Source organism: Macrobrachium nipponense, chromosome 1 (assembly GCF_015104395.2).
Source record: "Macrobrachium nipponense isolate FS-2020 chromosome 1, ASM1510439v2, whole genome shotgun sequence".
NCBI lineage: Eukaryota > Metazoa > Arthropoda > Malacostraca > Decapoda > Palaemonidae > Macrobrachium > Macrobrachium nipponense.
In genome coordinates, this window is record NC_087200.1 from 148,854,751 (window position 1) to 148,868,340 (window position 13,590).

General features: G+C 38.1%; 1 protein-coding gene across 2 annotated transcripts in view; it reads right to left on the minus strand.

The window, feature by feature from the left end:
- Positions 1-6: 6 nt before the first annotated feature.
- The window catches only part of LOC135219746 (protein trapped in endoderm-1-like), a 56,599-nt gene continuing 43,015 nt past the window's right edge, over positions 7-13,590 (minus strand). For both annotated transcript variants that reach the window (XM_064256781.1, XM_064256780.1), the window contains exon 9: positions 7-3,167. In XM_064256781.1, coding sequence (XP_064112851.1) covers positions 2,952-3,167 — 216 coding nt within the window. In that variant the 3' untranslated portion in view covers positions 7-2,951. The remainder of the gene's footprint in view (positions 3,168-13,590) is intronic.

A 13,590-nucleotide genomic window follows, 5' to 3' on the forward strand; every position in this document is an offset into this window, starting at 1 on the left:
CAGCTAATCAGTAATTGGCCATTTCACCGATTTTGGTCTAATAATCAGTTTTAATGATCGGCAATTCTTGCTATTCTCTTTATATATTTATCTGGTATAAAAACTGGATCAAGAACTATGGGTGACACTGAAATTCAGAAAAAACTTGATTTAATATGTAAAAATAAATAAAATGTTTCCTAGGACACCAGTTTAATGGTAATCTACCTATTTTCAGTTCTCAAATGCTTTGATCTATCAACATGAAAATACTTTTGGATTTGTCCCCAGGCATAACTGGGTAACAAGCCGTTGGAGTAACATATTGAGAAACCTCTTTACCCTTCTGAGGCTGAGAGGATGTGTTTAAATGATCTTTTATAAAGGAATTCATTTAGAGATTACAAAGATTTTCATTACATATTACGTTAAATTTTAAATTAAAATTTGAGACCTCTTAAATCATAATATAAATGCATATTTAAACTCCTCCACTAATAGTTATACCATATAATAATAATAGGGGGCAACAAATGAGTCGAAGCGAGAGGTGATGGAATGAGTGAGCAAGGTCGTGTTTATCAATATTTGAGATGTGTCAAAAACCTGTCAGCGCATTTCTTGGGTGAATAAACCGCTTGAGCTGAGGTGGCGAGCATGGACGCGTGTAAGTTGATGCGGCAAATGGGTACGTGCCATCTGCAATAAGAGCAATGGGGCAGAGTATCACATGATCTTTATGTCACAAAGAACCTTCCAGAACAATTGAGTACATCTGTATGTAAGTGCATCAGGACCTGTGCGAGCACATGGTGGCCTGTGAGAAACGGTGCATAAAAGTCCAGTAAAGAGGTGAGACAGTGATAAGACATTGATTACTGTTATGGTGAAGGACTGGGAGACAAGTTCTCCTGCATTTGGTGTTTTTCTATAACCTTAATACACTTCTAGAGTCTAGTATTGTTCCTCATTTGGGTTTTTATTAATAGTGCATTTTTCCCCCATGTACACACCATTGTGATTTTAATTTACTGTGCATTTCTGGATCGTAAGCATCCATGGTGAGGACATTCTTGACAATTATTCACGAGTTTAGTCATGAGACTATGACATTCCATATGTTATTTAATAGGAGGAATGTGGTATAATACAGAGATAACTAATATGAGGAATATGACATTTTGGGGATGAGACGTACAACATTTCATAGGATGACTAATATGAATAAAAGGTCTCATTTGGGATGTGGTGTATGGCATTATTTTTTGGGATGATCTTATGAGGATATGTTTAATTACCAATGACTTATTTGCCAGAAGTGAGGACACTTCATATCTTGACTTCTTCATCTAAGTTTTCCTTTTTTTTATTATGTTAAGGTTTGGGCATAAAGGTTGTATTTTTGGTAGTTCCAAGTTTAGTTTTAGCCTTAGCTTTTGGATGAAATAACTAATGATACAGAGATGCCACTTGACGATTTTCCCTAAGGTAGGTGTCATATTTTTTGAGGGGCCTACTTTACCATTTTTTTTTGTCAGAGACAAGGCTCTGGAAAGCCTTGTAACACATATAACATATTGTACATATCAAATCTTTATGGCACAGCCGTTTTTGCAGGCCTGTATATGTTACCTCCTCTGCTGAACACTTACATTCATTCAATGGAGGAAGTTGGAGTACTCAGGTACTTTAGATCCTGCTCAAATGCTGCACACAAGGTTACACTGATTCCTCTGATTTCATGAATTTCCCTATTCATAGACTGCCCTCTTTCCTAAGTCAACTGAGCCTTAGATGTGGAGATTATCAAATTGGTATCATCTTTTTTAGATATACGTAATGATAATTACTAACTTGTAACACGTCCTGGCATACTTGACTAGCAACTTGGATTATTATTAAGTAGTTTAGTTGGACCATTGAGCAAAATATCTTGATTCATAGGGTCATCCGTCCATGTAGTTTTAGAGGTGTACTGATAATAAAATAGGCTAATTACCAGTTATTGACCTTGCCTTATTGGCCGATTTATCAGCCACTGAATATTTCCTGTGTAATTGTTTTTTCATATTCAGTTGAAACTACTACTAGAGAACATAATGACTGAATTAGGCTGATTTTACTGTAGTTTCCACTTTAAATTACCACTAAACAGTATTATTCAATAGTTCAACTTTCTGTATACAACACATCAACAATCTGTACCTTCACAGTTTTCATGTTGTTTAATAATTGTGTCCATCACACCATGTGAGGGAGATGTGATTATGGAGTCATAATTTCTTTAATCATGAGAGTTACCAGAAATCTAAATTTCCTACCTATATAAACAGAGAATGAATGTCCTTGGACACATAGAGGGTGTTTCATATTTTTCTTAGATACGTCCAACATTGATAGCTTATTTCTAGTAAAAAGTGTATATTTGGTCATAATATGCATCTTCTGTAGGATATTTAGGAAAGTTACAATTTGTATGTATGTCAAACCACTTTTAAAATTCATCTTTTCTATTCCTCAATTGCTGCACTGTAATTTATGCTTCATAATCTGTCTTTTCTTTCTATTTGTACTGTACATCACTCGGATAGGTTAATGTAGAGGAACATGCACTACACTATGTAAATGTAAAACTAGGCTTCAAAGTAACACCTATTTGACAGCACTAAATAAGCATGGAGTCGAGTTTCTTTACACAACGTGTTGAACTAAGTAACCACTCACTGATTTTTGTTGTATCTCTTACATGTTTCTTCTGTCAACAAGGAAATGATTTTTCTTTGAAGTAATTCCAATGCACATTCAAAATCCAAAACTGAATTTGGAAAAATCCCCTGTCACCACCTAAGAATGCATATAACTGTCCTGACACACTTGAAATATTCTCCTTTACAGAGAACAAAAATGAAATTTCTGAAATGAATAATTTTCCAAGCCTCTCTTCAACAAAATATTACCAGGATATCATTATCTTAGTTCACTGAAAGTGATATATCCAGAATTTCTGGTGATGTGTCACCTAGTTGCTTCATATCTGGGTTACCCACAAACGCAGTCTGGGAGACTTGGATACTAGATTTTGATTCGTTCCTTGAAGCAAACCTCACACTATTGCTGAAAGTGGTAGATTTGGTCTTACTGTTATAGCTTCTTTGGTCCTCTTGCCACTTGAATTTTGTAACAGCCACCTGCAAGGCAGAAGATGAGGAGACAAGTTAAACACGAATACTTCTGGCCAGATTCACTAAATCTATTTCAATTTCCATTAGCTACATCTTTTTAGGAATGTTCCTAAATAGGTCAAAATGACATATTATACCACTCATAATTCCAACAAATAAAAAGTTTAGCCCTTTGCAAGGTTATGATAAAAACTACAAAAGTAATACAACAGATACAGTACCATCATCCTTAGCTTTAAGATCATACCTGTCTTAACAAATTGCTATTACTCAGAATCAACAGTATGGATACAATCATACACACACTGATACAGTTGCAGCTATATGTTGTGTAAAAACTAATTAAAATAACCTTCCACTGCACTACTAGTTATCGTTTGAGTTTGGTGCTCTAAAAACTTGTCACAGCGAAATAATGAAAATAATTGGGGCAAAAGAGTACATGTATATAGAAGACTCAAAACATATACCAGTACTTCTATATCTCCCTAGGTATCAGTACAGGAACTTATCCACAACAGAAATAATGGTACTACAGAATAGTACATCAATTATAGTTCCCAACCATTAAATCTCTTCTGAATTTAATTCTTTTTTTTTTATTCCTTAAGAAATACAAACCATTGCCTTTACATAAAATAGGAATATCCTCAGCACACTGGGGTGGTCATTGAACTTGGTAACAAGGTTGTTAACTGGAGGCTGTAAGGGGTTGAGCAGGAGAATACCCCACATTCACTTTCCATTGCCATTCATTATTCCTTTAACTGCCACAGTGCTTTCGCCCTTCTGCCATGCAATGTTGATGAGTAGCTGGATTAACTTCTTTCATTGTTGTTCTTGCAAACATTGTTTTTCCCTAGCAATAAAAAAACATGAATATTGCCAGTGCAAGGGGCACTGGCACCCTTGTGGGTGCTTCATGTCTCTTGTGACAGTAGTGCCCTCTTTTGTAAGAGAAAGGCATGAAGTCATGCTTCCTGGGCAAGGAGTGTGTTAGCTTGACTTCTATGCAGTGGGAGAAATTAGCTAAGAGGAAAAAAAATAACAACGTTCACTAGCCTTATTTTAGGAAGAGGGAGTGCGTAACACCAAATCCTTTTGGTTTCTTCCTTTCTCCCTCCATTCCTATTCTGCTGTTTATTGGTAGTGTCCACCACCCATGGAATCCTGCCACCTACTCTCTTTGGAGGACAACGCTGCTGTTAGGTCTGGAGCCTCCACTAGTCAAGCCTCATTTCCAGTAGTAGCCTCTCCACAAAAAGGAATCAACACAATGAATAGATTTGCTTTGCTCTCAGAAACAGAAGAGGAAACAATTTTAATTGGAGACTGGTTAGTAAAAGATTAGGGGTTAAATTTTGTGGCCAAAAAAAGAAGTAAAAGAAAAGTTAATTCTTATCCAGGTGTAGCAAGTAAGAAGAGCGCCGAGGCAGTAAAACAAAAAATTAAGGTAAATAATAGAAAAAGTGCAATCATAATGCAGGGAGGAGGAAATGACTTGTTCTAAAAGATGGAAGAACTGGCCAGACAGAAAGTCTTGTAGCCAACCTGACTAATGCTGTAGAGCAAGGCAATTGGAATCAATGACAGACTGAAGCTAATATGGCAAGAAAAAGGTGTTAGGGTTGTACACTTTTGGGACAGATTTATAGGGAATAAAAACTATATAAAAGATATGGAACTCACTTGAATTTGGAAAGACCAAAACTAATAGGAAACCTCAACGAAAACCTCTTGAAACACCTCTGTGAACTGAACATTCAAGAGGAGTCAGAACAATCCCAGAATCTGGTTAGTAATAGCACTGCAGGTAACAGTGACAGTAAGGGAAACAAATAAAGCCACCGAGGACAAAAAAAAAGAAGATAGAAAAGCCTCTCACAGTGCACAATCTATTCGAAACAAAGTAGAACCCTTTTAAGCATTGGTAGCAAGTGAAGAATTATACATAATAAGTATCACAGAAACCGATAAAAGAGGCAACAAGAGACTTCGTAGGAAAGTACTAGATAGCTGGATATAAATTGTTAAAAAAAGATAGACTCAATAAAAAAGGTGGAGGCATTATGTTATATGTCAGGGACCACCTCAGGCCAATAGAGTGTAAAATTACAATCATGCCAGAAGTGATTGGCATCAATATAAACAGTCTAGGGAAGAAGATAACTCTAATACTAGTGCACAGACCTCCACACCAACCACAAATGCCTGATGAGGAGCTGCAAGCACTGCTAGGACAAGAGACAAACAACAAACTCTGCATATTAATGGGATATTTCAATGCTGCAGTACATTGGGACATGATGACCTCCATATCAAACGTAGAAGGAAAGACTTTTAGATTTTGTAAAAAATGAATTCCTCCACCAATGGGTTGACAAACCTACAAAAGGAAACAACATACTAGACATCATCTTATCAACAGAAGATAACCTAGTGTCTGACCTTTCAGTAGGTGCAAATCTAGGCAAAAGCAACCATAAGATTATCTCATTTCAAATTAATATTCAACATAAAAAAGAGAAGATATTAATGAGCTTAGACTACTGTCGACAAGACCTAAAAAAGCTAAAGGAGTACGTTAAAAATCTAGAGTACAATGAGAACACAGGCATAGATAAGTACTGGGAAGCCTTTCTAGAGGAATACATAGAAAAACACCCTAGATGTATACAGGCAGTCCCCGGGTTACGACGGGGGTTCCGTTCTTGAGACGCGTCGTAAGCCGAAAATCGTCGTAAGCCGGAACATCGTCAAAAATCCGAAGAAAACCTTACTTTTAATGCTTTGGGTGCATTGAAACCTATGTAAACTGCATTCGTATGGCATTTTTCATAAAAAAAACCTTCAAATATTGATTATTTTGCATTTTTGGTGTCATATTTCATCTACCAGATGAGCGTTGTAGGCGTCGTAACCCTGGAACATGCGTCGTAACCCTGGAAATAATGTCTGATGAATATAATTGAAAAGCATCGTAACCTCGGAATGTCGTAAGCCGAGACCGTCGTAACCCGGGGACTGCCTGTACTATTAAAGCAAATACTGACAAATGGCAACCCTCAGCCTAAATGGTTCAACAGAGAAATTAAAAATAAAATAAGAGATAGAGACAGATTGCACAAATCAATGAACCCACACCCAACACCAGAAGAAGCAAGCAAGCATAACGAACTAGAATGGTGGACAAATTAGTAAGAAATGCAAAGATAAATGAGGATTAGAGAGTTGCATCAGTTAGTAAAGAAAACCCAAAAGAATTCCTTGTGCATGTTAATAGTAGGAAACCAATAAAAAATAGCATAGGGGACAATAGAGGTAACCTGGTGAATTCAAAGATTTGGAAAAAGCAGTTATTGGATAAGTTTTTTACTAGTGTTTTCATAATTGAAGACACTACCTCAATACCGGAACCTGCGATTAAATGTGAAAGGGCAGAACCGTTGGACAAAATAATATTTACAGAAGAGGACTTTAAAAACAAAATAGACAAACTCAAAAAGTTCAAATCTCCTGCCCCGGATGGCATTCATCCAAGAGAAATTAAACAGCTAAAATTGGAGATAGTTCCTCACCTATATAAACTCAACAGAATAAGAACATAACAAAGAAAGGCACCAAAAGATGAAAACTAGGTAATGTGCCACCAGTTTACAAAAAAGGTTCAAGAGAAGAGCCAGGAAATTATAGACCAATCTGTCTAATGTCAGTCGTTTGTAGGATTTTTGAGTCCATAATTGCAGATCAAACTGTGGATCACATTGATAGAAACAACTTGTTAAATAGCCAACATGGTTTCAGACAAAACAGATCCTGCCTATAAAATCTCTTGGAGCTTTTTCATAACATGCTTGGTATTTACAACAGTAGTAGAGCAATAGATATACTCAACTTAGATTTCCAAAAGGCCTTTGACAAAGTTCCACAGAAGAAACTAAGTGTAAAGTGTTACAAATAGGAACAAACAATCCCCCATGCCAACTACATGCTGCTTGGGAATGACATAAATAGCATAGAAGAAAAAGAGGACCTTGGAGTTATTATTACCAAGGACTTAAAATCCACAAAACAATGCATAAAAGCTGAAAAGAAGGCACAGAAACTAGTGGGATACATAAAGAGGCAGTTCAAATACAGAAACAAGGAAACAGTGCTGCAGCTCTACACATCAATAGTTAGAACTCATCTTGAATATGCAGAACAATTTTGGTCACAAACACTAAGAAAGGACAAATAGATTAGATGGGGTACAAGTAAGAGCCACAAAGTTAATTCCATCCATCAGGCAAATAGGTTACCAAAGACAACTAGAGAGCCTGAACACATGGATTAGAAACAGGACGATTACAAGGACAACTAATAGAAACATTTAAAATACTGAAAGTCATAACAAAAGTAGACAGTAACCTATTTACGTTAAACAAAAACAAGACAAGAAATAATGAATGGAAACTAAAACTGAAGAGATACAACACATCCCATTGTGGGAACTTCTTTACGTACAAGTTATGTGACACATGGAATAAACTGAAACCAGAAGTTGTAAACAGCAATAGTGTGGAAGAGTTTAAAAGAAAGCTAGACAAAATCATTAGGACACTGTGACTGAATAGTAAAATCCGCTCCTAGAGATAAGTGAGCACGCGATGCCTCCTCTGATGGAGTGACAAGTCTTTGAGACATCCTAATCCTTGTAACTCCTTGTAACTCTTGCTCATCAGACTGAGATTCCAGGTACAAGGAAGGAGTTTTCTTTTTAGTACCTGTGACAGATCTGGCCAACATTTAAACATTCCTGTAGCCCAACTTCACAGTTTATGGGCAACCTAGCTACAGATAAGAAGGAACTTTATCCTCTGCCTGTTCCTCCTACTCTGTCTGCTACTTTTTCTGTGGCTGCCTCTTCAACTTCCATGAAGGAGGGGGACACTCCTAAAGTGGTAGTACTTCTAGCAGCATATGCTAGGTTGTTGCTTCCATATTGACATCTTTGGTTCATGCTTTAAATATTCATTTAGTAGTGAACACCAGCAAAACTTGAGAAAGGAAAGAAGTATTCTTGGTGCTCTTCCTCATCATTATCTTCCTACTTACCAAGCTTGTCTTCTTCCTCCTTTTCCTTGACTTCTCTTCCACCACAAAGGAGGAAGAAGAATGGGAAGTCTAAAGCTTCTTGCAAGAAATTCTGTTGGGCTTCATATAAGCAGTCTCCCTTCTTGGAGGGAAGCCTTTGGCTCCTGCATTTACCCACTTAGACAAGAGGACTACTGGATCTTCCAAGTATGATCCTTTGGATCAGCAGTGGATGAGTCACCTATCCAGCTCGCACAGCATGCTACTTAGTCTCCAGAAAGCACACGCTTGGTTGCTCTGGACAGAAACCCCCTCAAAGGAGACACATAGGAAGGGTCACCTGCAACCGATTTGTTGTGTGCATGCAAGGCCTCCAGACCACACATGCTCACACAACAGGATAGGCTCCCCCACCCACTGCCCCTTTGGGGGGTACAGGAGAGAGTCAGCACCTGAAGTGTAAGTTGAGCAAGCTCTTTCCCTTGCTGCTCATGAATCATAGGATATACTACATGCCAATGGATGTGGAGGAGACTCCTTTTGTGTTGAATTTATCAATCTGTAGACTAACACTTAAGACAGAAGAAAGATGAAGTTGGAGTGGCTGGATAGCAAAGCAATGAAATCCAGAAAATCAATGAGATTAAGTAAAAGTACGTAACCAATGAACCGTAAGACTGAAGAAAGGGAGAGGAAATGGAAGTAAAGTAAAAGGCTTAAAAGTAGGTGCAGCCACGGGCTCTAAGATGGGAAAGGAGTCTTACCGGCCCTTTCAACTTCCTAGCCACAGTCAGAAAGGGATAAAAGTGGGAGAAGAGAGGGGGATCCTGAGGGGGAAATCCCCTTTGTCCACTGCCACGAGAAAGGGGTTACCTGTCTCACCACTGGGCAATGTGGTCGAGTAAGCAGCGGAGCCCTGGGTAGTGTCAGTCTTTTGGGATGTAAACAGAATTCTGCTCACAGACATTTGTCCTCTTCTCTATCTCAAACACCAATACTGTTCTACTAACATCTTCTAGACTCACCATAGTCTCTGGCCTTCCAGGAGAGGTGGAGGTGATGAAAAAAGAAAGGTGTCATGGAAGTTGTAGAGTACCAGTCTGTGGGGTTTTATAGTTGCCCATTCTTGGTGGACAAAACAACTGGTGGCTAGAAACTGCTGATCGTTCTCTCTCTCTCTCTCTCTCTCTCTCTCTCTCTCTCCATTAAACGAATTTGTCCTTCAGATTTATTTCAAAATGGAATCAAGAATGTTTGGTACAGGAATCCATCAGAGAGCAAATTTTGACAGATCTGAAGGATGTGTACTTTCAAGTATCCATTTATTAGAATTTTCTGAAATACCTCCACTCTGTATAAAGAGGGACCATGTACTAGTTCAAAGTCCTTTGCTTTGAACTGGTGATGGCCCTACGAGTGTTCAATGGCAAGGTGCCTGGGTTTGCTTAGGCTTGCCAGTGCAGTCTTCCCTTCAGACTCATGCAAGCAAGTTCAGGGAGGTAACAGCAGTTTCTAGCCCAGCAGAAACAATTAGCCCAGTTTTGGTAGGTGGTTCTTTACCACTTGTTATCCCAGGAAAATGCTTTAACAGTTTATGACCAAGCTAAATAGGGAGTTTCCAGTGTTTTGTTTTCCAGGGACAGACCCATGGATGGTGATGGACGATGCCTTCCTTCACCACTTAAACATTAAGGATATCTGTGTTTTCCTACCCTTCAGCTTGGTTCACTTCTGGTCTCTGCATGACCCTAGTAGCTCCTTGTTAGCCTTAAGTCAATTGGTACTCAGATCCTGACTCTCCTGGTCAAGGCACCAAGACTTCCCTATGGCCCACTCTTCTGTGTCAGCCACATGGTCAAAGGTATCAATAGGCAGCACATTCCCTTCTGCTTCACACACAAAGGTTATTCTGAGAGAGAGAGAGAGAGAGAGAGAGAGAGAGAGAGAGAGAGAGAGAGAGAGAGAGAGAGAGAGAGAGGCTTTTCTTATAAGGAAGCAAGGGAAATATCTGGCTACTTCCTTCATTCTTCTACAAACATGCAGCAGGGAAATTGGGCCATTTTTTGTGGTTAGTAGTACGTATCATAGAAGGTGTCTCTCCAGTCAGAGCGTCTGCTTAGCATAACCAAGATATCCTCATCAATCTTTGTCGAGACAAGCTCCTGTCAATCTCTATAGTGAAAGGCTACTGCTCAGCCTTGTCCCAGGTCTTCAAACTGAGGGAGTTTGATTCCTCCACACTGGTGGAGTTATCCATGCTAATGAGAAGTTTAGAACAGTTTTGCCCACCTCATGAGCTGTGCCCTCTGTAGCTTAACCAATACTTCCTTCAAGCCTTTGGGATAGTTTTTCTCCTAGTCTTGGCCTCAGCAAAATAAATGAGTTGCACAGAGTGTCTCAGCTTGTCCTGCACTCAAGAGGTATGGGATCCCTCTTGTTTTCCTTTGTACCTGAGTTTGTGGTGAAAACTCAGAATCTGTCAGCTCTTGAGAAGGACTCTAAGAGCTTCTCAATCCCCTCCCTCTGAGACTTTGTTGGGGGTGATCTGGACAATATATTCTCATGCCTGGTGCAAGCCATTATAGATACTACTGAAAAGGACCCACTCTGAGACTAAAGAGTCAGTGCCATTTTGTTAGCACAGACACGAACATGAAGGAGGTGTCTAGGAACAGAATTCCTTTCTGGGACTGTGAAATAATCAAACAAGCTTATGACTCCTATGAGGATGTTGGTCTCCCTCCTTGTGCAAGGATACCAAGCTGGTTTAGACAACCCTTTCACTCATCTACCTGAAAGATGTTATCCACTAGTCCCTAGATACCTTCTTCTTGGGACCTGTGACGGTACTCATTGAGTTCAGTAGGTACCCAGTCAGAGCACTGACTGGACAGAAAATAATTTTGCCTGTGTATTAGTTTAGTGTAAGTCTGAGGGTATGAATGTGTGGTGACTGGGCTCACTTTCCTCTCTTCCTCCTTTGGAACAACATCTAGGCCAAAGTAAATTCACATCCAGCTTAAATGCTCAACCACAAGCTTGGCATACAAATTACGTACTTGAAAAATCTGTTATAATTTAGCAATTTACGTAATGCCTGTGTCCTAAGTATGACAATTACTCATTTAGGCTTTTTCAGTGATGTCTCAAGCAATACTCATTTTTAAAGCTTCTTAATATGTACTTTTGATAAAATTTAAGTACAAATCACTGTATGGTGATACTGTAGACAATATACCATGTAAAGGCCACTGTAGGCAGTATTACAGGTTTTATGCACCACCAGGTGCAGTACTTTCCATCGTTTTTTTACTTTTCTTCCTGCCTAGCCATTCATCTTCTTCCAATATATCTTACTTCAAGTTCCACTCCAGATGAGGGAATAAACTGAATCATCTGCCAAGGTAGTCTATAAATCAGTGGATGGATTAAACTACTTCTATAATAATACTGAAATAGTAATAGGTAAGACCTAACTGTGCACATAGTTTGCTAGAATGTGTAAGAAATAAGCAATAACGGCGCCACAACTTTAACCTATGAAATGGCTGATTTTCAACAAATTATGGATCCTGTAAGAAGGTACAACTTACAGTGCACTTTTAAAGGGACACTATAGAAAGTACAAAATGTTCTTTGCTTAATCCCTTTGGCCCCAGCTGCATGGTTTTCCACACTTTCGTCCATTCTACAGCTTTACCTTCTTCTCATTTTCACTTTTCTTTTAAGAAAAACATTTGGTTGTCTCTAGAGATGTAACTCAGTTATAAACTTTTTTTAATAAACAAATCATCATATATCATATGTGATGGCTAGTACCCCTGCTACTGTACCCCTAAAACGAGAACAGCTGCTGCATGTGTACAGCACTAATTCATGTTCTAATTCTTTATGATTTATAAACAAGGAAGAAAAAAAAAATACAAGACTAATCAGAGTGTTAAAGTAATCACTGTCTCATACTTAATATTTTTCTAAAGTAATAACAAAATTCAAACCATTGTAAGATATCTTGGGTAAAATTACTGACAGTAAATACATAAATAATTAACAGATTCAGTTACATGCTTCACTATTCTTTGAGTCACCTTGACTACCTGAGTTATTTAGTAAAAAAATTCTTGGAAAGTTGTAATTGTATGAATTAAAAGACATTCAAACCCTTTAACACAAGCCATACATACCAATGACTCAAGTGATTTGAATTACCACAAGCCCCACAGAGGCTAGTGCTGCTGATGCTGTTGTCATACTACCATTACTACTGCTACTGGTATGTGATATTATTATTCACATTTAGCATATTCATTGTACCTGTCTAAAGTAAAGTACTAGTCTTTGAGAAAACTAGAACTCATTCTTGTTTATATTAAAAAATTCATAATACTGGTGAGACAATGGCCTCTATGAGCCCCTGATGATTTAAACCCATGATGATTTTGAAGAAAAAATGCCCCCTTGTCTCCCTGAAATATAGATCAATCTAGAGTTATTCTATGTATCTTGAGCTGATTGCTATTAACCAAACTAAACTGGAAATCAAAACTGAAAAATGAAAACTGGCAAAGTTTCATCATCTTTAAATAATAGGATAAATGGTTAACGTACTGTCTGGAAATATTCTTTAACTTGGTGGGGGTATAACAATATAGCTATCACCATTTTCCCACATTTTTCTGCATAAGAAGCAACCTGAAAATTAAATGTAGTTCATCAAAAACCTCATGCTACAATTAACTTACAATATATACCACAAGATAAAGCAGATATAGAAAACAAAAACAGACATGGCTATGACACTACATTAAATACTCTTCTTAACTTCTGTGGTGTTAAAATACAAATAAATAACATATACATATAACAACATACATAAGAAACATGACATTTGTTTAATAATATTAAGTAGTTTCTACTTGCTCAGCAACCTTTAATTTAACAATGGCGTTAGAGCTTTGATAGTTTATGTAGGTTACAAGCCCCGCTAGCCTTAATGGATATGTTGGAACTTCTCCAGTGGCATCATTCTGTTTGTGCCCTTACATCCATGAGAGGGGAGGAGGGATTTTCATATAAGTAACTACCAAGTAATTATTATATAGATGAATCCCACATTCATATGGGGTGGAATGAATGGACCCATTCTACTCCAAAACATAAGGGGTGATAATGAATATGAAATAGAAAGGATGGCTAGCATTAAAACAATGCTTGTCATTTCCTTACCTGGTAAGAGAGCTGATGTAGGTGAATACTGTCTTTGGTTAGTGCTCATCTTATCTGCAGTGAGCCTGGATTGCCTCTACATGAGTGAGAAGCTTGCAACAGAGGGTAGGCCTGATCAGGACAAGAC